This window comes from Sphaeramia orbicularis, chromosome 13 (assembly GCF_902148855.1).
Source record: "Sphaeramia orbicularis chromosome 13, fSphaOr1.1, whole genome shotgun sequence".
In the NCBI taxonomy this organism is placed as follows: domain Eukaryota; kingdom Metazoa; phylum Chordata; class Actinopteri; order Kurtiformes; family Apogonidae; genus Sphaeramia; species Sphaeramia orbicularis.
This window is the reverse complement of record NC_043969.1, coordinates 27,502,673-27,529,513: the sequence shown is the minus strand read 5'-3', so window position 1 is coordinate 27,529,513 and position 26,841 is coordinate 27,502,673. Positions and strand designations below refer to the sequence as shown.

General features: G+C 39.9%; 2 protein-coding genes across 3 annotated transcripts in view; both read left to right on the top strand.

The window, feature by feature from the left end:
* The first annotated feature begins 822 nt into the window (after positions 1 to 822).
* Positions 823 to 18,598, top strand: strn4 (striatin, calmodulin binding protein 4). The gene is made up of 18 exons (XM_030151714.1): positions 823 to 1,137; positions 8,063 to 8,166; positions 8,323 to 8,399; positions 8,521 to 8,599; positions 8,770 to 8,955; positions 11,265 to 11,442; positions 11,551 to 11,707; positions 12,243 to 12,338; positions 12,716 to 12,834; positions 12,928 to 13,103; positions 13,252 to 13,299; positions 13,403 to 13,524; positions 13,647 to 13,814; positions 13,912 to 14,052; positions 14,146 to 14,244; positions 14,356 to 14,442; positions 15,170 to 15,358; positions 15,569 to 18,598. The coding sequence occupies exons 1-17, from the start codon at positions 823 to 825 to the stop codon at positions 15,337 to 15,339; spliced, it is 2,322 nt and encodes a 773-aa protein (XP_030007574.1). The 3' UTR covers positions 15,340 to 15,358; positions 15,569 to 18,598.
* Positions 18,599 to 19,954: 1,356 nt separating this feature from the next.
* Positions 19,955 to 26,841, top strand: part of prkd2 (protein kinase D2) — a 36,162-nt gene continuing 29,275 nt past the window's right edge. For both annotated transcript variants that reach the window (XM_030152227.1, XM_030152226.1), the window contains exon 1: positions 19,955 to 20,918. In XM_030152227.1, the coding sequence (XP_030008087.1) occupies positions 20,592 to 20,918 (327 nt within the window). In that variant the 5' untranslated portion in view covers positions 19,955 to 20,591. The remainder of the gene's footprint in view (positions 20,919 to 26,841) is intronic.

Genomic DNA, 26,841 nt, shown 5'->3' with positions numbered 1-26,841 from the left:
AATTTACACGATTCAAAACAATAAATACATTAATAAAAATCGTTTTAACCGTTTGTGGAGTGCGATAACTTCGACTAATAATGCAAATTTTGGCTCACATTACATATTTATTTCAAATCTATGTCTACACAAAATGTTGTCATTTTGCTGTGACAAATTACAACAAGTAAAATAATATTGATACTTAATTATATATTAGTGACATATTTTTTTTTTTATGTATTAATGTATGCATCGATAACAAAATTCACATCTATACAAGAAGCGGAAACGACGCTGAAGATAATGATATCTACCTTTACAGATCTCACATTTTCCCCGGTCACAAAATGGCAGGAAATAAACCCCCCTTGCGACATATTCATTGTGTATTACCCAAAACATGACCCTTTATTTGTCAACTATGTCGGGCGTCTCGGTTAACGACTCTTGGAAAAGGAAACAGTTGCAGGATGCACAAAATAAAAGTCCCACACAGCTCACAACACTTGACACATCTAGACACCATATTAAGACATCAGTAAAACAGACATTTTCAGATATGGTTGATGGTAGATAAGACTCATTCGAACCACAAAATAGGACAAGAGTAGAAATGTGTAGTTTTCGTGGTGTTTTATGTTGAAGGGATACAACCGGAAGAGTAGTATTTTACTAAGTGAATAGTAATTTTGATCTATGCGTGTGAGAAAAGGAAGAAAGGAGGGTAGCCTATAGTGAAGTGCTGAGGGTTGGAAGACGGGTACGGGGTACTTTTTTTGTTATTGTTCGCACACTAACCGTGTCCACCTCCTTATTCTGAGGAAAGGTTGAACGGTTAAAATGGAGGCGGACAGATCCGGCGGAGGACCAAACCAGAACTCCGGAGGCGGCGGCAGCGGAGCGGGGCGCAACCCAAATGGGCCCAAAGCAGCACCGGGCCAGGCGACATCAGCTGCGGCGACCGGGGCGATGGCTGCAGCTGCTGCAGCGGCGGCGGCGGCGGTCGGGGCCATGCCCGGATCGTCTCAGTCTCGGGATCCGCAGGACGGGGACTCGGGTATGACGCTTCCTGGGATCCTCCACTTCATCCAGTACGAGTGGGGACGATTCCAGGCCGAGAAATACCGCTGGGAGGCGGAGAGAGACGAACTCAGGGTAAATATGTAAAACATTTAGCCTCCGTTTCCAATGCTAACACCGAGTAAAGTCCAGAAAGGACGCTGTATTTTTGGTTTTTAATGTTGCTTTGTGAGGGTACACATGCCCTACAGTCAGTCAGATTCAGGATGACAAAATGCTAACGGGCTAACACTACACCTTATCGAACTGTACTGACCGGGATATGGTATTACTAGACAGCAAATATATGTATACACATATGTATGCTCTTACGCAAATGATCACAAAAGAACTCAGACTCAGTTTTATTGTCATTCAATCAATGATACATGATAGGGCGAAATGTAGTTACCCAGCTCTCTTTTTGCAGCTTAAGAAGATAAAGAATAAAATCTGAAATAGAATATATAATTGGTAAATTTGGTATAATAAAACTACCATAAAAAATATGCAAAAAGAGAGAAAAAAAACCCCCAAAAAACAACAAAGCATAAAAATACAATTCGAGCGTAAAATCATTCCCAAAACCTATTATGCTATTACTTTTCAGATGCCCATATAATCTGCCCTGTTTGCATTATACATAATTCAACCACATGATACATGTTTATGGTCACAAAAAAACCAATCACATAATCCTTCAAATAAAAAAATCTGGGCTAACATAGTTAAGGTGTGGCTACCTTGCAGTGTCTCCTTGATATCAGTGCAGGTACACATCAATGACATGCCTGGACCAGCCTCCTTTTTTTGACTGATGTTGATGCATACTTTGTAGTAGACAGTTTTAGAGTTTTCATACCCCACAGGGACAAAAGAAATGATCTGTGGGTGTGTGGTTCAATGGGAATGACTATCACATAGTAGTGGGTTGCCTTTAAAACACCACAGCTGAGATTTAGAGTAATTAGGGTCTTGGTTTTCATTGAGAGATCTGGGGTCTTCATTTATGGAAATTCTGCATGGAGATGAGGAGTAATTTAATGTTACCTATTAAACAGTTTGCACAGTGAGGATATGTGGATGACCTTCAATTAGTACTTTGTTTCTGTCTACTATGAACTACTTGCAGTTTTTTGTAGTAAATCACATCACATGACTCTACTATGATAGAATTACTAAAATAGAAGCTTGATAGATGACAGCTTAATGGATGACGACACTGAATGGGTATCAACATTTTTATCATTTAAACTAAGGCCTGTCACTCACATGGATGCATCAGTGGTGTAGTGGCTGTTTGTATTGTACATGACAGAAGATCTTCTGGATCTGATGCTACCGCATTTTTCAGTTAAATTCATTCTCTTTTCTTCTCTTTACATAGAGGCCTCTCTATTTACAGCTAAGCTTATACATAGTATAATATGTAAATCTTGACTGATTAATATGACCTCCCACATATATAAAAATATAAGTTATATATTTATTGTTATTTATTTGTAAATGCTTTCAGCTTAGATGTGTGGTTTTACAGCCCTAAAGCGTATCACTTCTTTCTAATCACAAGAAAAATGTGAGGCAGTGTGTGATTAAATGCCATGGAAAAGCTCTTGAGCAAGGCATGAGTCGCCAATTCACTCCAATTATTCAGAGCCAGGCAGCAGAAAACAGAAGTTATACAACACAACAGCCCCTATGTGTATGTTTCTGTGAGGCAGAGTCTTGCTGTGGAGGACTGTGCTTACTCATCAAATTGCTCCAGGATTAAGAAAGGTTAGGAAAACATACACACATGCAAAGATGTTTCCGCACAGCATTTGGAATACAGTTAATCTTTTCATTTCTAAACCAGTATGGGGTCTTCGCTTGAAATGATGCTTTGCTTGCTTATTAGGATGAGCTATCGAATGGATTTCATACGCTTGACAAAACCACAGGAAAATGTATCTCTCTTCCACTTTCACTCCACTTCTCACTTTGCTCTGGACTCAAACCTATGCAGTTATAAATAGGAGTATGATAAAATATGGATGAACAATAACAAACTGGCTCTGCTCTCTGCTTTTATAGGCACTCGTGGGAAAGAGCTAGAATGGAAGTCAAAAGCAGGCCATCGCCATGTCCAACATGCCATTAGGGCTTGTTGTGGAACTTTGTTTTGGTGTGTGCGTATTTGCTGCACATGGTCTGGTTTCACGGGTACAATTAGCACCACGTTCTGTGCTGTGAGAAGAAGTCTATCTCTAGAGTGCCAAGCTGAATAATTGACCTAGCTTACATTTTATCACCCCCCCGGCCGCAGCCCCCTGGTTTTTGTAGCCAAGTGCTCGCAGGGCTCTCAGCATGCCAGTTAGCATGCCCTCGCCATGCCCCGTAGTGTTAACAGCATACCCTACCTGTCGTCATAGTGTGATCACATGGCATGCTTGAGTTTAAAAGGATAGTAAAGAATCCATGTGAGGAAAGGTTTATGTCAGTGATAGCAAATCATCAGTAGTGTCAGAAAATGCCAGGATTTGTGTGTGTCTCCATGAGACGGTGTAAATCTACATGTACTTGTAGCCTTGCTTGGGATTGTGTGGGATTACAGCACATGTTCCTCCTGTGGGTGTTTTTGGTGTTAAAAGCCACCTGTGGTGCTGTGTCTCCAGTGACAGGCCAGAAATGAAAGCCCTCCCCTCTCTGGGCCAGGTGGGACGTCCCAGTGCGGCTGTGGGACGCCAACACAGGGGACAGGTGGCGGTGGCCTTGTCCCCCCTTGTCCTTGAGACACACAAGAACTGATCCCACTGTACTTTATCAAATTACAGTTGTATTGTACAGGCCCTCAGACTAGCTTTTTTTTTTGTCCTTTTTGCCTTATCCTCATTCCAGTCTAACAGACAAACTGTCAGTGCATCAGAGAGACTCCATTTACTCCAAATGAAGCATCTGTGTGTCTTTCTTTATATTATTAACTCATTTTTAGCCAGTTCATTTGACTAACTATGACAGTGGTTGTGGAAAATAGATTACTGGTGACCCATATGACATCACTTCCTGTTGAGTGTGTCCCAGGCTGCTCTTGGGAACACATCTCTAATTAAAAGCTCTGTGCTTTCAGCCATGACACACATATGACATCCATATGTACTGCATTATTACTGTGCATGCCTTACTCCCACACACTGCCACTGCTGTTGGTTTCATAGTGCTAAAATCACATTTAGTTTTTTCCTCTTATTCAAAACCCTCCATATTTTTCTTCAATAGTTTTTTTTGCCGCTCTGTGCTTAGTGAGCATCTTCTAATCAAATGTAGGCAGAAAGCCCAACTTTTTTGGATGCTGTTCTCTGACTAAATGCTACACGCACACACTTGATGTTCTCAAGTGCTCTCAATCAGAGCACACTGTCCCAGAAAAGTTCATTGCTCTACTTGTTGACTCATGGATTCTCTCTTGGGGATGGAGGGATGAGGAGATGGAGGGTGGCCAGTGGAGGAGGAAAGTTGCCCTTGACTCTGTCCCGCATCTAGCAAGCAGGGGCTGATGGAGAAAGCTAAATATGCCAGCTCTCCATGCTACCCTAGACTCTGGATTTGTCAACAGTAGCAAGTCAGACAGGAGAACAACCCATCCACATGAAAGAGAGGTCAGATGGTACAACAGGTTTGCTCACACCAAGGTTCCTTTGTACTTGAGTTTTGGTTTGTTTCCCATCACAGTATAAAGCAAGGCAACATTAGATGACTCCCTAACTGACTACCTTTCACTCGCTGAAAATAGCTGTGATGACAAATTGTCCATACATCTTGATAAGTGCGCTTACTGTATGATGGAGGGCTGCATTAATCTGTCTTGCTGAGCGGAGCACAGTAAAGTAAAGCTTCTGCATTTCACCCTGTTGCCTTTTCTACTGTCTTAAGAGCAACAAAAAGGAGGAAGAAGGAAAAACAAAGGTCATAGTCTAAGAATGAGGTTAGCAATAAATGAGGAATGGCATATAGCAGCAAGCCCTTTGACACAATACGCTCACTGTTTTGGCTACCTTTATGTATCAGGGAAAGGCTGTTTTTATTGTGCGAGCTCATTATCATGTGAAAACGGGTGTGTGTGCAGCCCTGACTGTATGCTGGCCAACAATACTGTGTCAGGGATTTAAGGTTCTGGGCACCAGTGGGAACCTGTCCTTCTACGACCACAGCGTGACACTGTCTGGTGAATGTGTGCGATGCTTATCCGTTTGTGAGCAGGTTGTAGCTTGTCTGTGTGTGTGAGAAGGTGCAAAAACTCGTGCTCTACCCCTGAAGGCTGACATAGACAATAGTGTGTTAACTCAGAAGTGAAAATTGCATATTGAAATCATTTTGTTTGGTTCAGTGCAAATTGAATCAGTGTTAATATGTAGTGTCTTGTGTGTGTAGTTTATTAAGTTCCCTGGTCATTACATGCTGACATTAGGGCTTCTGATTATCTCCACGTTGGTAACACTAATTAAAGCTACATGAGTACAATTCATTAAGGTTAATAACTTAGTATACCTCTGTGGGCTGGAGAATCACCACATCATAATTGTTTTTTGGATGTGTTTTGGTCTCTTGTGTCCTACCTAATCATGGGCGTTTTCATTATTTTAGGGGTTTAAATGTGTATCTTCTACATATATAGATTAGGGGTGTAAGAAAATATCATTTCTGCAATTTATCATGATGTCTCATTTCACAATACTGTATCGATATTAAAAAGTACTGTAAAAAAAAAAAAAAAAACGTCACATGGGTATTTTGCCCTGTTTGTATACTAAAAAAAAGTAGCATTGTGATATTGCAGGTCATGCATGTAAGTTTTTTTAAACTGATAACACTGTTTTGTTAAGTAATGGTTATTTCAGTCATCCTAAAAGCACTTTTTACCGTCTGAGACGCAAATGTTAATTTCTTTGTTGGGATCGCACAGAAATAATGTTATGATGTTGGATGATTCAGGGACTGTACACTATGCATTCTTTTCACAACTAATAGAATATGAACATTAGAGCAGGATCTTAACAGTATCATGCTATACCGTGATATATTGTGTCATGGTCCTAGTATTGTGATTTCTATTGTATTGCCAGATTCTTACCAATACACGCCCCTAATATAGATGGCATTATATTTCACTCAAAATATGTTAAAAAGGTAGTTACATTGTCATTATTCTGGATATTATTTAAACAAAGCTTGAATGTCCACCCTGATGTTGATGTTGGTGCATAACATTTGTGTTGTATCAAGAATTTCCTCTCATGCGTAATGCATATGATGGTACTACATACATCACTGTAAAACACAACAGCTAGACAAGTTTTGTTCATGCAGTGTGCTGTCAAACTGCTCCTGTCTGAACAACCTTTGTGTTTTATGCTGGCGTAAGTAGTATCCTAGAAAGTGATATATTATTAATCACAGCATAATCCTAGCAAATTATTGTGCTGCTATTCATACAAGGCTAAGTACATTTTGTCATCTTTCACCTCCCATCCTTGCTAGTTATGTGACAGTAAATGCAGGCTATTTTTGACCATTTGTTTTAGTGGTTCTTGCTCATAAATCCAGTCACTTCATCATTTCATTTAAACAATTTATAAACTCATATAGTACTACACCCCTTCTCCAAGTATAAACCACATTAAGTTATCTGTATTTCATGGCCTTGTGGATCATGCATTCAGTGTTGACATTCTAGCTTTGACAATTATCTCCAAAATTCGCAGATAAACACGTCAAATCACATTGCATTAATCAGGATTACTCAGCAGCAGCAGCAGCAGCAGCAGTAAGGTTTGCTTGTCAGATTATCCTGTGTACCACTGGCCCTCCTAGCTGGTTATATGACTGTGTGTGTGTGTGTATGCGCGTGCTCACTCTTTCCTGGGTGATTGAATACCCTCTCAAGTAGACCGAGTGCCTGCCCCATGAGATAGTGTTTTTAGACTGTTCTAGTTTTACAGAACTGAGTGTGCGTGTGGGAGCAGACTCATGCACACAGACACGGGTGTGCAGAGGAGAAATGGGCTGTAAAACAAGCGGCATTAATGCTTCAGCACCACTTGTCACAGAGAGAGGAGGATGAGGGCAGAGTAAAAATGAAAACCTATTGTGACGTTACATTGCTTGTATGCATATTCTGGGAATTTCTTAGACAGTGCAAGACCTTTACTTTTCAACCTGTTTAAAATTGGCATCATTGTTTTTCCCAAACAGGGGCATTTTTCTGCTCTGTCCAAAAGAGGGCAGGGTTCTTCCTGCCTGATAACAACTATAATTTTGCTCAGAAATAAATTCTTGAAATGCATGATATAAATCTCCATGTCTGTTTTCCAGGCATATGCCATTTCACACTTTTAATTGCTATATAACAACTTACCCTCAGGGTGACCTTGTCTCAAAATAGTCTTTGTCAAAACTTGACTGTAATTTCACTGTGCTATTTCTCATTATCACTTAATTTTTCCTCTTAACAATACCTGATTTATTTGACAAATGGACATTGACTGTCTTTTCCTAGAGGTAAAACTTTATCAGCTCAGTGTGAGGAAGGAAACAGACAAAAAATAAGAGAGGAAGCACACAGAGGAAGGATGTGTCTTAAAAGTAGGTAGTTGAATTTGTCCCGTCTGTGGGTTTTTTTTTTGTTCTGTTCTGCAGCTGCGCATTAAGGCCTTGGTCAGAAGAAGTTAAAAATAAGAGCCCTGTTCCACAACCCTCTACTTACTCCTCCGGGTTCTCAGAAGTCATGTTTGCTATGCTCGTCACATCAAACTTTCCCTTCACGCACATGCTCACAGTGGTTGCTTGCAATCTCTGTTAACATCAAATGCTTTACTCTTGCCTTAACTGAGACAGAACACTTTAATACCTTTTTCTCCAGTTACAGCAGTGTCCCTATCCAGCATAAATTGATTTGGCAGAAACATATGTTTGTGAGTGGTTCTAACATGCTTCTCTGAGAGTGCTTTGTGTGTTCTTTAACATCATGTGCATGTGTGTCTTCCAGGCTCAGGTGGCATTCCTACAGGGTGAAAGGAAAGGGCAGGAGAATATGAAACAGGACCTGGTAAGACGGATCAAAATGCTAGAGTACGCCCTCAAACAAGAGAGGTAAGATAACGCTAGGGAACTCCTCTAACGTCCACACCTAATTGTACGGCTATAATGATGTTTTGCATGCTGTATGAATTATGTTTTGATGGTGAAAGCTGTACTTGTCTTTATTTGTAATGCTGCCCTCGTGTGGTGCTTTTTTTGGGATTGCAGGGCTAAACACCAGAAACTGAAGACAGGAAATGATCAGAGTCCTACAGACAAGAAACCAGAGACAGAGGCAGACCAGCGTATGTTTAACATAAAAACTTAAACTTAAAATATTGTGTTTGCATTCAAGGCTTTTTGTTTTTCTGTTATTATTTTCATGCTTTTTTGTTGCATCATTATTAACCAATCTATTTTCTGTAGTCCCTAATGGGCCTGCTGAGTCGGACTCAGAGCCAGCCAATCAGATGTCCTGGAAAGAAGGACGTCAGTTACTGCGCAAGTAAGGCTTCTTCGTCATCAGCCTTTTTTTTGTTTTTATCTCAACATCATATTAATGTTCTTCATCTGTCCTAAAAATTGTTTAGCAGGGTTTATTATTAATCTTGTGATCTAGTTTAAAAAGATCCATTTATATGCCTCTGGATTTATATTTATTTCCTGTGAATGCAGATATCTTGAGGAAGTGGGTTATTCAGACACTATTCTGGACATGCGATCCAAGCGTGTGCGCTCCCTACTTGGGCGGAGCAGTCCAGAAGCTAACGGACCTCCACCCAGTGAAGCTTGTTCCGAACCTGAGCCTCGAGCAGGAGGAGAGTCACTGTTGGTCAGACAGATTGAAGAACAGATCAAGAGGTGGGAATGTGAAAGAATCCACAGAAGAGTAATATCACACAATGCAACCAGATCCCTCACTATTTTCACTTACTGTTTATTTTTAATATTCCACACCTGCCTATGCTTTGTACTGTGACGATTTGTAGTACCTTCCTTTAAAAACAAAACGAAAACTGACCTGGCAGTTCCTTTTGCCTAATTTTCTGCCACTCCATAATTTAGTTACACAGACAAATAAATGACATAGATCTATATTGGATCATACTATACCAGTGTTTGTCAACCTTGGGGTCAGGACCCTACGTGGGGTCACCTGGAATTCAAATGGGGTCACCTGAAATTTCTAGTAATTGATTTAAAAAAAAAAAAAAAAAAAAAAAAAAAACTTACAAGTAAAAAAATATATGGTGAGTTGAGAGAGACAATCCCAGTACATAAAAGACATGACAAACTCTGAAGCTGAAACTGAAGCACTGTGGTACTGTTTATCTTTCAGATGTTCATTGTGGTCGGTTTAAGATGCTGCAGCACTTTCATAATTCATAGTTTGAGTTTTGTTTGTTCAGTATTAATATCTAGCTTTTTAAATCCAAGCTGGACTGACTGTACATATCCTGACCAAGGAAAATAAAATTCTCAGTTTGTGCAGTAATCTCAACCTGGCTTTTCTGCCTCCATCCATAATAATATACATTATATAGCCTGAATATCATCTAAAGTTAATGTTTATCTGCAACATAGTATAGCAAAGTATCACATGATCAAAAACAAATTAATTTTAGCAAAAAAAATGTCTCCGTTTTGAATGTCTGGAGTCACCAGAAATTTTTGATATTAAAATGGGATCATGAGCCGAAAAAGGTTGGGAACCATTGTACTATACTGTTCAGATCAGTTCAGTGTACTAGCCTAAGTGCTATCATTTACTGCTCAGATCTGATTTTAAAAAAATAATCACATTATCTCATAAAATGTGGCCAAGAATCCATTGTGAACTAATTATAGTCCTGAACTGAAACACATTCACAAAAGCAGCGAATTCATAGATGTTCAGATCATTTCTTCAGTAATAGTACTAATACAATACTGAGAATCTGCATTATACATTGTGCAGTAAAAACCTCCCAGTGTTTTACTATTAAAACATGACACTTTTGATTTCATTTTACTGCTGTAGATGTTTACGATTGAGGTCATTTGAACTACTTTATACAAGGTTCCTTAAAAACTCTTAAAAGTCCTTGAATTGACAAATCAGCATTTAATACCTTAAAAAAGTCTTTAAAATGTATTAAATTTGATATGGTAGATCTTAAGTTATGCTGCCATGAACTTGGTCACTGCATTGTGTTTAAATGTGTCTGTTAAATGTCTAAGCTGCAAAGAAAGTAACATTAGTCTACTCGGTTCCACCCGTTCCAACTCAATAATTTATATTGAAATTAGGAATCAGTTATTGCTAAGTTTAAAGCCCCCGGTGAGAAATGACTCAGAATGGTGGGAATCAAGTAAATAAATATATTTTCCTAAATTCAACGAGTCACGAGTTTTTGCCAGCATAGCTGTGAAATGGGCATTAAATTCTGTTCTAAGTAGTCTTAACAAGGTCTTAAAAAGTCTTAAATTAAACTTGTAGAAACCTGTACGAGCCCTGTTTTTAGTATCTCTGTAACTCATTCAAGTGCAGAGTTGTGACAAATCTCAATCTACAGTGATGTAAAAGTTGCATGAATGCTGATTTGACTGTTCAGAATAGGATTTGAACCAGCGTTCTGTATGCGTGAAAAGAGCAGATTTAAAAAAAAAAAAAAAAATGACTGTGAAAATACAGACTCTGGAGGTGACACAAAAAATCCATGTCATCTCTCCCAAAGAAGCATAAACAACAAGATGATAATCAAAGACAGTGCAAATGAGTAACAAATAAATAAAAATAACACACAGATGGAACACTTGCCTGTTGTGTGAATGCAGTCATAATGCACAAAGTACTATTTATGTTGTCTTCTGTGGACAGGAAACTTTAAAGTATGAATTTACTAATAAGAAACTCTGAGAAAACACAAAAAACTTCACTAAAACAATCACTGAACCACTAGAAACGATTCAATACAAATGTTAAATGTGTGAAGTAGTAAGTTACATGTACAGAACTAAATAGAATAATAATGGTCTCTTACTTTTTAGATCGTACATTGATTGCATTTTCTCACCTCTGGCATGCATCAACTGCCTGCCGAGGTGATCAATAATACAAGATAAATATAAAGTTAGATTTCATCCTTTTCATGTGTGATGGGGAAGCTCAATTATTCTTGTATTTATAGGAATGCGGGCAAAGAAAGCTCTAAGGAGCGTTTGGGTGGCTCTGTGCTCGATAAAATTCCCTTTCTGCACGGCTGTGAGGATGATGATGAAGATGACAGTGACGAGGAAGATGACTTCCAAGGTATGGCCACTGACTGCATTGACGGGCCGCGAAAGAACAAGAAGTCTCGCGTAAAGGTGGGATCACTGAAATGGAAAGTTTTTTTCAGTTATAGAAAAACCCTAGACTATCTTTACATGTGAATGACATTATCTGTTCCTCCAATCCTTTTGTCTCTTTTCCAGATGGGGTCAGAGCCCATGACCACAGACCTAGACCCAGAGGATGAGGAGGATGAAGATGACTCAGAAGATGCCCAAAGTGAATTTGACTTCCTGGGCTCGGGGGAGGATGGGGAGGGGGCGGGAGAGGCCCGGATCTCGGGGGACGGACGGGAGCTAGGTACGCTGTTGCCATAGCAACATCATCAGCACCAGCACTGCCAGAATCACTGCCACCAGTGCATCTGTCTTTTCTGCCACCCCCACCCCCACCCTCTCTCCACTGCTCACCATTTTATCTTTTACTTCTCGTTGTGTCTTGGCATCTCTTCTTGTCAATAAAACCAACCTCTTTTCCCAACCACCTGTCTCTCTGTCCTTCTGTCCTGTTTCACGAGCTGTCAGTCTGTTACTCTTTAGACTTGTGTCATCTCTGTCTGTAGATCTATTATCTGTAATCTGGGGTCATTTCAAAAGTTCTAGAGCATGCTGCCCTGTTTTTTTGTCCACATTTCATGATTTGAGTCTTGTGTGCTGTAGTTCTGTGCTTTGATTGATTTCATCCTCTCACAAGAAGGCTTTTCAAAAGATATGTTTTTAGAGTACAACTTTTTTTGCATATGTCTTTCATCTGTCCCTCTGTTGGCCTCTCCGTCATTCCTCCACATCTCTGCATGACTGGATGTTTTGTGTTTCTCTCCTCTTGCTGGGTTCAGAGAACCGCAGGAACAAGTTGCAAGGCATGATGTCGGACTTCCCCCCTAAACCTACCCCACCCCCCTCTGTGTCGGGACAGGCTCGCACCGGGGAAGGTAAGACTCCCCTAATGCCCACCAAATATCCCTCATATAAAACCACAAACTTCCATCCCCAAGTACTCTTCCTCAGTCTCCTCTGACATCCCACAAGCAGGATATTGTAGCTGCGATATTGAATCTCAAATGTAGATGTTCTAAGGTGTAATTTTAACAGCTGTGTGGGGGTGAACTTACAAAGTTACTCATACACATATAAATATTTCCTCTGGTACACAGTGTAAGAATAAGAACACAAGCTGCTTGGTTTCTTGCCACACAGATCCAGGATTTATTGCTATATTTCACAGTTATTTTAGACTGAATTCAGGGGGCGTTGATGTTTTGTCAAGTTGCTCTAGTGACTTGTGTGCTTTTCCACCACACACCTAAAGGTGGTGCCCTGGGTTTCTCCTCTGACGTCTTCATTATGGATGCGGTTGGAGGAGGCGACATGAACCTTGGTGAACTGGCTGACCTCACTGTTGCCAATGACAACGATCTCTCCATGGATGTAATTGAACATTTAGGATTTCTGACAAATTAAATGTTGAATACAAACTCAAACTATATGAATATTTCAATGCTTGTAAATGTGTCGTATCAGATGCAGGATAACAGAGAAGAGTTTAAAAAGACATGGAACCCTCGCTTCACACTACGCAGCCACTTTGACGCCATCCGCGCTTTGACCTTTCACCCTAGCCAAGCAGTCCTGCTCACAGCCTCTGAGGATGGAACTCTAAAACTGTGGAACCTCAACAAGGCAATGCACTCTAAAAAGTAAGAACCCTCAGATCCACATGAAACTGAATGAAGACAAAGGAACAAGGAATTCATGATAAGCTCTGTATTAAGAGATTTTCATGATGACAGTACTAGAAACAGAAAGAAAAAAGCAGCACTTTTAAAAGACTGTGTCCTTCCACAGGAATGCAGCATTGGATGTAGAACCCATCTACACATTTAGAGCGCACAGGTGAGCTAAGTCTGTGGTGTACACACATGAATGACCTTGGTACAAACATTTAACCAACATACACAGACGCTCTACAACGTCCGATTAATTTGTCTACTTTCAGTGGTGCCGTTCTGTCACTAACCATGGGTGAGGATGGAGACTCTTGCTATAGCGGAGGTCTGGATGGAACCGTTAGGTGCTGGAAGATGCCAGACCTTAATGTGGATCCTTATGACAACTATGGTTAGTCAGTCAGTCCCAGCTATTATTATTTGACTGCCATCATATAATTAATAAAGAGGAAATTTTGATTTATAGAACTGTTGCCTTCATCACTGTTTTCATGTGTTTGACCCTTTATTCAGATCCCGGCATCGAGAGCAGTGTGCTGGCAGGTCATGAGGATAGTGTGTGGGGTCTCACTTACTCTGCAGTCCACCATCGTTTGGCCTCATGTTCAGCTGATGGCACCATTCGCATCTGGGACCCTCAGAACTCTGCACCATGCCTGTCTGTCTTCAATAAGGAGAGAGGTAGCTGTGTGTGTTGGTTGTATATATTGTATATCTTGCTGTGCAGCTCAATGTAAATGGCATGGCAAATGCATCTCTTACTTTTATGTTCTCCTAGAACATGGTACGCCCACCTCTGTGGCCTTTGTGGCCTCTGACCCCAACCAAGTAGTTGTGTCATTTGATGTTGGTGAGACATTGATCTATGACCTCAACACAGAGCAGAGTGTCACTGCCCTAGAGACACAGACCAAAGATGGTATGTTTGTAGAGCTAATGCTTCATTTGTAACATGGAATTACCACAATAGTGAAGTATATGTAAGTCCTGCTTAATTATATTTACTTTACAGGCAGTGAACTGATCAACCGTGTGGTCAGTCACCCATCTGAACCTGTCTCCATCACTGCGCATGAGAACCGCACCATCCGCTTCGTAGACAACAAGACAGGTATCTGTGGGAGCTTTGCATGTATATGTCACTAGTTCATTTCCTATGTGGACTCGCTTTTTACTCACATGAGACTGTGTTTATTTACTCCTGGTCTATTTGTTCTTACAGGGAAAGTTGTGCACTCAATGGTGGCTCACCTGGATGCAGTTACCTGTCTTACAACAGACCCTAAAGGCACTTACCTCATCTCAGGCAGTGAGTACCAGTCAACTTTTTAAGCTCTGAATAGCTTAGAATTAGTTTTCATTCCCATTAAGACTCCTCTGCATAAACCAGTCTAGTGCTGTGCCATTCTAATTACAAACAGATCTTTTTTTTTTTAACATTCTTTTTATTGAACATTTTCAAAATTATAAGTCCAGCACAGTACATATACAGGTTGTATGAAATATGTAGCAAATCCAAAATACGTCCACAGCAATGATCTCAAAAGTCCTTATTAGGCCTATTTCAGGCAGTTCCAGTCTGAGTTCCCAGATGCTCCAACACTTTGCCAAACTTTTCTGTAAGGACGTCCTTCTGATCATTAATATAAAATCTTAGTCTTTCCAGAGAAATATAGTTTGATATCAAAGACTTCCACAGATGTATTGAAGGAGGTTCTTCTCCTGGCCATTTGGTCATAATAACCTTTCGGCCCAACAAAAACAAAAAAATGAACAGTGTTCTTATGTGTTCTCAATGATTCAAGGATATATCCCAAACAGATCATTTTGATGGAATGAATAGTTTGTGTCCATAATAATGATTAAAAGTCATTGTCATAAGAAAAACTGTGACATTCTGTGAGATTAAGAAAGTAAAAGTTTATGCACTGACTAAAATTACATTGTGAAGAGGCTGTGAAAAAAACAATATGAGGAATTCATTTTCATTGTATTCCATTGCCGCCTTGTTTATCCTCGCTCTCCACCCCCTGCAGGCCACGACTGCTCGGTGCGCCTGTGGATGCTTGACAACAGGACGTGCGTGCAGGAGATCACGGCCCACAGGAAGAAACACGATGAGGCCATTCATGATGTGGCCTTCCACTCTTCCCAGCCCTTCATCGCTAGCGCCGGCGCAGATGCACTTGCCAAGATCTTTGTCTGACAGCACTGTCGTTATTCTGGTGAGATGGGAGTGCAGGATACAAGGCAGGAATGGGCACAGACAGAGGAAACAATTGGATCTATTTAGCCTTAAGTCTAGCACCTCTTACAATGACTCTAAATTGCATTATATTGCAATTTGTGTGTGCCATTAGCCACGAGACAAAAGAAGAGTACAAGTGTAAATATTTGTTAGTCTGACATTGTTTACTACTTCTCTTCCTTTACAGTCCTAGAACTACATCTGGTCCAAAAGAGACTGAAGACTACAGTGGACTAGTTTCACCTGCTTACACTCACACACATGTACACTTGTCCTGCACCCCACTGGCTGGGCCATCGCCACAGGACGTCACCTTCCCACAATTGCTCACCATTTTATGATGCCTCAGTGACTTCTTGTAATACTAATCATCCTGCTTTTTTATAACTTTAAGATCCTGGCTGCTCTGTTTTCCAATAACAATGTTTGGAGTAACACTTTTTTACACTACATAAAATTCTGTTCTGCTTTTTTCAGTCTGCTAACGGTTACTATGAAGCACTGTGCGTGTGTATGCGCGCGTGTGTGTGTGCACTCGTTTGTGTGGTTGAATAGCTTACACACTAATCACATTTTACACAGAACCACGAATGACACATGCACAAATGCACCGACACATTTAGTTTGAAAGCTTTTTTAACAGTTACATTTTTTGTGGCTAAAATACATACAGTATGTAGACATGACTAAATACAGTAAATAGCTCCCAGTGCTGCCAGAAAACATCTGACTCAACTATACGCTGGGATCCAATGTATTACATTCCAAAGACTCCTGGAAGAATGTGTGCGGTGTCATATTTGGGGTTGGAGAATGTTTAACTTAGTCGTGTAAAAGGAGACACTAGACAGTCGCAAACCAGTGTTGGACAATAGCTTTAATTTCAACTTCAATCGCCAAGACACCAAGTTTCATTGTATGTGCGAGTGTTATATAGTGTCCCCGTGATTCTGTCTCCTCGCATGTGTGCTGGTTGAGTTAAAAGTCACTCTGCTGTACAAGACGAATGAAAGTATTTCCACAGTGGAGGAAATATTATCAACAATAAGATCCATTTTTGCAGATGTACAGTTTGGACTCTGCAGACGGATGCTCTCTGACTACATTTACCAGCTACAGACAGATATGAGAGCAGTTTCAGCCTGTAGATTAGAAGGGTGTAAGACAACTCTGTATACACTCAGCAAATGACGCAGATTGCATCATTTGGTGCTTTTTACTGTACAGAAGAGTGTGTGTGTATGTATGTTTGTATATGCACTAGTTAAATCACGGTGCTATGAAAGACCTTGTTAATCTTGAGTCAGAATCAGGGACCTGTTTTGTGTGTGTGTGTGTGTGTGTGTGTGTGTAAAGAAAGACTGTTTCTCACTCATTGGGCTAAACATCTACATCTGTGACATTTCATACTTTTAAATGACATTTCATTGTTGAATCATTTCATGAACTTGTATTAAGATACTGTGTGGTCACTTTTCAGGATTAGCAATGTTGGGGTTTCTCATTAGATGGATGTGGATGTCAGCCTTTATCATTTCAGGCTTGGTTTGTGTGGGAGTGTACAGATCAGATGATAATTCTGTTACAACGAGGAGCATATGGACTGAAATGGTTTCCTCAGATAAGATCTTTTTCATTTCAGATGAAAAGTTGGATCCAGTTTTGTAGGTTGGGTTTGGTTCTTGCTTGATGTTATTTATTCAGGCATTTTAAAAAAGGACGGTAAAAAAGTATCTTTCATCACCTTAATCCATGTGTTAAGTTTACCACATTAACCTGAGAGCCAACGTCTGAAGCTGGACTCCTGGATCTGAGGAGGCATGCTGGGAGAAATGGCTCCAGGGAAAAAAAAAAAGAGAGTAAAGTCCATCTTAATTTCAGATACTTTTCTTATTTCAAAAAAAGAAGAAGAAAAGATATGTTGGCTTCAGCTAACGTTAGTAACATGGGAAAGAGGTGACATGACTCAGCGCTTGAATCGGCCAGCTGCTATATATCAACGTTAACCCAGAGGAAATTTAGATGTTTCAAGTGGAAACATTGCTCCTTTGAGAAGAGGGTGATAAATCAGGGACATTTAAAATAAATTCCCCTTTCTTACAGTGATCACTGCAGGGCACGTTTGTTGAATCCCTGCTAAAAGCTGTTAGAATTATATTGTAAAATGCTGATAAAATCTTGTTAAATGAGTAGGATCCCTTCATACAAAGAGAGATGAAAGAGTCACATCAGTCAGATCTAAATGCTGATTGTAGCCTGAAGGAAAACATTCCTCTCCTAATCGCTGGGGTCAAAGTTTTCCTTAATGTGTCTGAAATTAGAGTAGATAGTAGTTATTCAGCTGGACATGTTTTAAAAATGAAAGAAAATAACTGGGTGCAACTATATTATTGTACTGCTGCTGGGCATAATGTCCCGTGAACACTTTTAACTACTATCTGGGTCTGCATTGCACTACATCTAATACTGAATGAGCTGAAGTGGTTATAAACAGGGTGCAGAAATCCAATCTGGAGTTAATACTACAAGGATGGGGCATGCTGTTATTTGTTAGTGAGAGTTACTGATAGCCAACTGTTGTTGATGCTGATGTTTTTTTCACTCTGAGTTACTTTGTCCCGTCTCTGAAAATATAGACAAATCAGTGCGACACATGAAAAAGAAAAAGAAATTGAAACAGAGGTTGTAAATGATGACTCAAGATGCCATTACATGCTGTAAATGTCCATCATTTCCTTGTTTTCTTTCTTGCATTTCTTTTCTTTGATTATGGATATGATTAATAAGATGTAAGAATACTGTAGTATCATAAGTGAATCATTCTTCCTTGCTAGGCATAGAAATTACTTGTGATTGATAATGGCAATGTATAACTTGTAAAAAAGTAAAATCATTAAAAAACATGAAAAATTCTGAAAATAAGTTTAAAAAAAGTATGTTACCAGTCAGAGGCCAAGGTAAAGGACTCTTGTTTCTTTGTGTTTTTATTTTTTTAATAGCAATTTATCACTGTGTGATATTTTGTACATCATATTAAGCTGTATTCAAACTATTTCCTCTAACTACAAGGGATAAGAGACCTGCTTTTTATTAATTTTGTTTTATTATATATTTTTGAACTGCAGTTTAGCTTGTATCAAATGACTTTCTCTTTTTGTTTACGGGTCCCCTGTTGTATGTCATTAAGGAAGAAAAAATGAAGATTTTGTACAGTGAATTACATGTTGTCTTGTGTCTTCTTTCTTTTCTTACAATATAAAAACTTTTTAAAAAATGGGCGTAAATAATAAAGAATGATCCCTTTACTTTCTAAAATAATAAGCACGTAAAGGGTCAGGTACTGAACTCTGAGCCACTGTAGTAAACCAGCTTCCACTGTAAGGCAGAAATGACTCAAAGTAAAAGGACAATTATTTATCCGATCAGGTTCATACTGTCGATCTGAACTTATAAAGGTTTCTTTTTCTTATTTGTCAGACAGATGGAACAGGACAATTATTCATCAGAGGAGCAACCACGACATCAGCAAGCACAAGTCCATTTTAATAACATTTAGGTCACAAATACATGTGTTTTGGAATTCATAAAATACTTTTTGGTGCAGCCTTTTTTACCTACTTTAAGAGTAAATCAACTGGTGTCCAACTATCAAACACTGCCCTCTAGAGGTGAACAACAGAATGGTTACAAATATTACTTGCAGCTCCAAAGTAAATACATCTGGATGCCATTTTGACCTTACTTTTCAGTAGCACACTAATGTCTGTGCTACTAATCTTTGTGTCCAATGAATTTGAAATTGTGAGATTGTTCAATGAGGTGTGGATATGCACATGGAAAGAAGGTAAGTTATGAGATGATTAAGTGTGACAAATCATTTAGGGTGTTTAATATGACTAAAGAAATTATCTTCTTCTTCATCAGAGGAAGGTTGTATGTGTTCTTGGTAAGGATAAACTAGTGAGGAGCTGGGTGTTAACACCTTATATGTTGAACAGTGTTGTAGGAAAGTACCAGCTTTCTAAGTTCCCCATTTCACTTAAAGCTGTGGTCATATTTGCATTTAAACTACTTAGAAATAGTCATGAGTCTGTTTTGCAGAACTGTGTCAATGCAAACATACATAGAAAAGGTGCTACAGAGGAAAAACAAGACAGGAAGACTGTTCAACGGTGTAAAAAAAAAAAAGGGAGGGGGTATTAAAGGCTGATGTAGTAAGACAGAAGATGCAGAAGAGATGGGAGGGTTTTGAGGAGTGTAGCTGCCCCCTCAGGCAATGTAAGAGGATACATGCTGGCCACAGTGTAGGGAGGGGAAGCAAGAAGGACAGATAACCCCAAAGTAAGCAGGAGAGAGAGAGCAAAAAGGAAAAGGGGGAGGGAGAAGCCTGGGAGAGGGGAGTCTGAGGGCGGTCTTTGACACCACCCAACTTTCTGATAGTCTATTGGCTGAGAGCTGTGTCAATCATTTCACTTCCTCCTTGACTGGCAAGATCACAGATGAGAGGGCAGGAGGGAGGGGAGAGGGAGGTACCCACAGGCAGCCTTCTCTCTCTGCTTTTTTTTTTTTTCTTTTTCAAAAAAGCTTGAACTAGGGCTGAAACTGAAACAGGCTAAGACTCGTAAAAGGAGTGCAGGCTTTTGCTCTCTCTCCTTCATTCTCACAGTTTCCTGTTTAAGGAGGCCATTTTGTAACTCAGCCTGGAGAAGAGCACAACAAAGTTTAGCATTGTTTGTGTTTTTCCTCTCCCACGGTAGGGAGTTTCATAATCAACCCTGGACTTTCTCCTCTGCAGAGCAACTTCTTGAGACAGACTGGTGAAGGAGGGAAGAAGGTGGAGGAGGGAAAGCAGCAGGAGGGTACTTCTTTCCCCCCTCAGTGTATCTTTGTTTTGTGAGTCTCACTCATATTGCTTATGCTTGTCATCCCTGAGCAGTAAAAGACGTCCGGCGACAGGAGAGCACGACAGAAGAACAGAAAAGAGGAAAAAAACTCCACTTCCTGGATAAGGATTTGTTGGTTGTGGAGTAAGGGGTGGACACAGGACACAGGAGGACTGGGACCCTGCTCAGTGTGTGTCTGTGTACCTCAGGCTGTTCACACTCAGACAGTCTGAATGAGTTTGGGTTTTCTCAGAGCTCTGGGCTGCACCTGGGCGTGTGTTTGTGTGTATGCTGAGAACTTCAGGCACCCAGCACATAGGACTCTGAATGGCGAATGCTAGCCCTTGTATGACCTCAGGGGCTGTGGCCCAGGTCTTCTTCCCACCTGGGGGCTCTTCTCCCCCAACCTCAGCAGTAATGCAGCCAGGATCTTCCATGTCTATGCCTCCAATGCCCACTCAAGGTGGCTTTCCTGTCATGGACATGGTACCTGGGCAGAGTCCTGGTGGGGCTTTGATGCCCTCAGGACCACCCACTCCAGCGGGGGTGTCCTTCATCATCCAGATTGGCCTGACCAGAGAATCTGTCTTGATGCCTCAGACCGCTGACCTCGCCTATGTGAAACAAATTGCTTGCTCCATTGTTGACACCAAGGTAGGAAGTGTGTCTGTGTGTACATGTGTGTATCTGTGGGCTGTCAGGTAACATAGTGCATATGCTTCACTCAGGTGTCACATGTTTATGTACAATGCTCATATGTCACCTACAGCTACTGACTCACTTATATTATATCAGTTTTTTTGTGTCTGACAGTCAAACATTTTTATTTGTACTTTATGTTCATAGATCACTTGACTATTACACTTTCAATAGGCAGCTACAACAGACTCTGAGGAAATGCACCAAAGGTCTCAATTTTACTCTACTTTAATTACAGCAATTAACATTGTTCTCTTACACAGTTGGGACAGAACACTGTGTTCAATTAGCCGTTGTTACGCCACATCCAATCCAACAACTGGTATGAGAACATTGGATGAGCTTGGTGTTACAGACATGAGCACAATCACTTTCATCTGATGGTTCATTCAAAAGGCATCAGTCACATTTCATCTTATCTGCTACAAAAACTGTCTGTGTTCAGTCAAGTAACAGAAATCAATATTATACAGCGTGTCAATACTTCCAAATGTGAGGTCAGTCACTGAACATCCATTACAGACTCAGACTGTGGCTCTAATATGATTAGTATTTAATAATAAAGAGTTACATGGCCAATAATCCTGCTTACTTGACTTTGTGATCTTCAAAAGTCCCTTCGGCTTCTGCTTCTGCTTCTACTCAGGCAAATGTGTCTTTGTTGAACGCTTCATTGAGTTCCCTCTTAATTAAGCACCTCTAAATTATAGTCTTGTCTCTTGCCATAAATGAATAAAAGTCATTAATTAAGTTGCAGTTAACTGGCTATAACATTAAAATAACTGTATTTCACTCCCACAGCAAAGTGTATTTCTCCAGAAATAAACAAAACCAGCATACAAAGCAAGAGCAGGCTGTCATTTTTTTAGCACAAACTGATGCTTAATGGATTTGCCATTGTAGTTCAAGGGATGTTCAGTTTACAGTAATAACCCCCTATTGTTTTTTTTTTTTTTGTTTAATAAAATGTAAAACAGTAGTGTCAAAGCAACACATGCAAAAACGGGCTGTGGGGAAGAAGTAGTGACATCCTCTTTGCAACAGGAAGCACAGGGTGTTATGGGAAATACTGTATGTTTTTCATTTGAGAACCACCAGTACTAATTTATAGTACAGCTGTATACAGCCAGAGACTTTTCACAATGTCCATTCCAAACCATGGGACACAACATTATCAAGCTATCCAAGTCCCTCAGGCTGGCAGGTGATTAGATAAACAGATTTCCACAGTCTCAGAGCACTTCAATAAAATTTCCCTTACTTACCGATCTTCCAGGAAATAGTATCTTCGGCTTACCTTCCCATTGTACTAATCTGGTTTTCTCTGTAATGGTGTTTGTTCTTTCCATCATATGAGTGGTTCTCTATGTACTTAATTTAATATGCAGCAAGTGCTAAACCAATGAATCACTTTTCATTAACCATACTGTGGTTGGTGCTGGGAGCTGCGTAATTGTAAATTGGCATGGCTTCTGCTGCATTTCTGTATAATTGGAATGTTTTTGGTTGTAGCACATTGTGGAGTTCTTGCTTACCTTACCTTTATCAGGATGCAATCAGCAGCTGTCAATTTCACATGAACCTCCGTCTTCTTCTCTTCCTCTTTTTGTGTTTTCGTTAACTGATCTCCTGGGAAATGAAGAAAGTAGCTGTTGGGGATTTTGATCATCTTCTTCATCCTCATATGAAATGCAGTCAATCAGTTGCATTTCTGATTTTTAAACAGGTGTAATGCAATCCTTTTCTTTTCTCTTTTTAAGTTAGAAGTGACTGCTGATGGGGAAAGCAAGTAGAAAAGGTCCACATGTATAGCTTGAATTACTACTTACCTTTTTGAGGAGTTTGAAGGAGCTCCTTTATGGTAAAAACCTTAACCCTCAAAGACAGAAACCATCTGTGTTTAAAATGTTCAGTAGCTTTTTAACCACTAATTCCAGCCATATGCTTTAAAAAGTCCGGCGAAGTGCAGTTTGTCAGCTTTTTGGTGATTTTTTTTTTTTTTTCGACGCAGGTGAAGAAAAAAATGGATGTTTAGACACTCTGTAGGAAATGTGTTTTTGCCCTAAAACGTCTTCTATATGACCTATAGATCATCTATCATCATCATCTATATAACAAACTGCCTATAGATAATACATTAAAAAAACATAAAATTTTCACTGGATTTTTTTTCTCATAAACTCATTTATTCTAAAACAAAGTAAATATAGATTTGTGACTTAACATGCATTAGACTGATACTAAAGAAAAACTAAATAACCTAGTAAAGATCAAGTACTGCAGAGATTATTCTAGGTATCTGAGGGTTAAATATGTCTGGTAAAAAGCCTTCCCACGGCTTCATTGCTGTATAAAAGTGGGTAGATTCACAATTTGTTGCCCCATTCTCGTCACATCAGACCAAAACACTTCTATATTCTCCTAAAACAACAGAGGCACACCTATTGGAAGCCTTTTTGTAGGTCGAAGTGATTTACCAAGACAACAAGATATGCTTTGTCCAACATCTGATTTAGTTTTGTTTCAGTGCTTTTGATTCGTGGATTGGTTTTGGACCTTTGCAAGACGGGAGTAAACTTTATTACCCTTCTGAAAAAACAAAGCTTCTTATTTTTAGGTGACTAATGAGAACTGTAACATGCTTAAGCCAATCAGCTGACCATGATGTTTGGATGGTTGTCGGTGCTTTGGCCGGATATTAGGAGCACATGACGGCATTAGTCAACTGGAGAAGTTGTAAATATATATTAAAGCATGGGAAGACATCTTTAGTAGCAGTAAAAACTCTGTATTCTTATATTTTTCCTGCATGTGTCATGTGTATACAGAGAGGAGAATGTACAAGAATGGTGGAGTTGAGTAATTATTGACCAGTATTTGTGACCAGTTTGCGGTTCACACTAAGGATAACTAATAAACAATCTAGGCTGTGTTATGAAGACCAATCAAGGTTACAATCCCACAAAACCTCTGTAACTTGGTAACACCCATCTAGCCTTATTTTTTCTGTATTTTTAGACAAAGACAGGAATGTCAACTCCACAGCTGAATTATAAATATACATTGGTTGCTGCATCATCTAATTAAAAAGTCCCTTGTCATCAAAAACAAATCTAAATTCTGTGTTTCCCAGTGTTTCAAAGATCCCAGACTATTTTGAGAAGATTTTGAGTACGGTGTGATGTCTACATAGTTCCAAGAGCCAAATAATCTTGGAGACTTGGTTTGATTTTCCTCAATGTAAGCATTTTGTAGCCTTGCTGAAGTGCTAGGAACTTGCTGATGCAAAGTATATACAGTATGTAATGCAGTCAGATGCTGTTTGAGTAAGGTAAACAATTATTTAAGATAGCTTGATTTAACTGATGGGCACATTTAAGCGTTATTTGCATATTCCTCTATTCTGTGCAGCCTGCACCACAAGATATGTGTTTACATTTTCTTTTCAATCACTAACTGCAGTAATAGGATAACTGCTCCATTGAGTGAGTCTCTCTGTGTACATGCTATGCTGTATGCTTTGTTTGCTTGTCTTGGTTTCACATGGGTTTGCTTCAGGTGATGTGGTTTCCTGCAGTCCCAAAAAGAATGAGCATTTTCTCCCAGTGTGCCTTTCTCTGACCTCAAAACTAGGACTTGCAGATGAAGTATGACCTTATACTGTATAAAAACTAATGCAGTCCTTTGCCATATGAATTACAGAGGTGTAATTATGTTGCACTAGTAATTGTAATCGTGTATGACGTGTCTAGATTCATTCTAACTCCTTGTTCAACCTTGAGATTTTCTATTTACCTTTTCAGAAATGAAGCAACAGAACATATCAGGAAAAACTAGCTCCAATTCACACAACCGCACATACTCAGAGCCTTATCTCGAGCTGTTTTAGACTAGTCACACACACATTCACCAGTCCCAAATTCCCCTAAATACAAAACTCCTGCCCTGCCTGGAGCTGCAGCTTTAGGTGGAGGGTTTGGACAATAGACAGCTTGTCTTGGTCCTGCCAGTGGAGCGCGACACATGAGTTAGTCTGTGAGCACGCATGAATGCCTACATTGGTGTTTTTAGAGGGGTAGTGAGGACCGTTTGGTACCCCACACCCCCACCCTCAGTCATCTCTCCCATCCCAGAAAGGGTGAGTCACCAGTTCTGTTTATTCACAGACTCCCTCCTTGTGTTCCATTGACACGTTTTTCCATTCACTTCTCCATGGAGGAGCGCAATCTTCCTCTGGCTTCACTTTGAGCCTGAAGTAATGTTGACCCTCCTGTTTTTACTCCCCGTTTCATCCCAAACACTCAGCCTCTGAGGGCAGCACTATATCCACCAGTTAGATATCTATCCTCTTAACTCACACACTCTGTCTACAGTTTTGTCTTGTACCTGGCAGTTTTCCATGTAGCCGATCAACCTCTATCTTCCCAGACTCCCTCCTCTGGATGGACGACAACCACCACAGGTCTATGTCCACCTGACCCTGATGCTTCTCTGATGTATTCACTAGTTTGTTGGACAGGCCTCATTGCATCACTTTTCTCCACCTACTTCTTACATTTTCATTTTCTCCCTTTGTTTCCCTTTGTTTCTCCTCCCCTAATTTTTTACCTCTCCTCTCCTCTCCTCTCCTCTCCTCTCCTCTCCTCTCCTCTCCTCTCCTCTCCTGGGATGAATAGATACTGACGCCTGTTTCCTCTCACTGTCCGTGGTAGAATTACCACCTACTCTTCCTTCTCCTGTGCCTTTCCCTCTCAATCTCCTCTTTATTTTGTACTTCCTCTCCTTATCCACTCATCTCCTGTTCCTTCTTGCCTTATCACCCACTTCCTCTCACGCTATACCTCCTCTTCCTCCTCGCATTCCACCTTTGCTTCATCTACTGTTGTTACTCTGCTTTCCTCATCAGCTCTACTGTCTCTTTACATTGTCTGAACTCTTCAACACTGCTCATTGTAAACACCAGTACAACATGGCCTTGGAGAACTTAAGACTTGAAAAGGATCTGTTAAAAACACTCTTTCTTCAGAATGATTCATGTTTTCCAGCAAGTGTTACACATCGTTGACAGTTTAAATCAAGCTGTTTAACATAAAAAAATAAGAACTACAGTACAGAGTTGTTACAATGTTCTATAGTCAGGTCTGCCTTTTTATTTTTCCTTGGCCTAAGTTGCCAAAAGGTGTGTCTGCATAACGATTTCCCTCTCTTTTTTAACGCCAGCAACTCGTCATATTTCGTCATTAATGTGTGCTGATTTACGTTGACGTCACTGGGTGTGTTAGAGTATTTGCGCACTAGTCTGTCAGCTTGTGAGAACCTGTCGAGTTCTGTCAGAAATAGCTGTGGTTATATTTCTGGATTGTTACATATGTCTTCTGACTGATTTGTGATGAGTTGCGACACTTTCAACAGCTGCTGACCTGTGAGGAGTGAATGTAGGAGATGCGTCATATGTGTGTGATGATCTCAGGAAGGGATGCATTAACCTTTATGAAATTTATGGACTTAGAGAGTGCATTTTGGGGCATGTGTTTAAAAATCAGAACAGTTTTTCTCATTACAAAAGATATGTTTTCCCCATGTAAAGTATTTTTTTAAACATTCATTCATGTAAGTTACAATCAGATCAATTGCATTACCTCACAAAACAATAAATAATAAAAAAAAAAAACACAATGAAAAGAGTAAAAACAAATGTAAAGAAAATAAAAAGAGAATTCACCAGTAAAAATAAAGCCAATAAAAGGGAAATAGAAGTAAGATGAGCTTGAATTGAAGTAATATAGGATGACAATAAAACAATGTTTAAAAAAAAAAAAGGGGTTTTAAGTGATTTTAAAAGAACTCACTGACCCTGCACCTTATCTCCTTGGGTGTT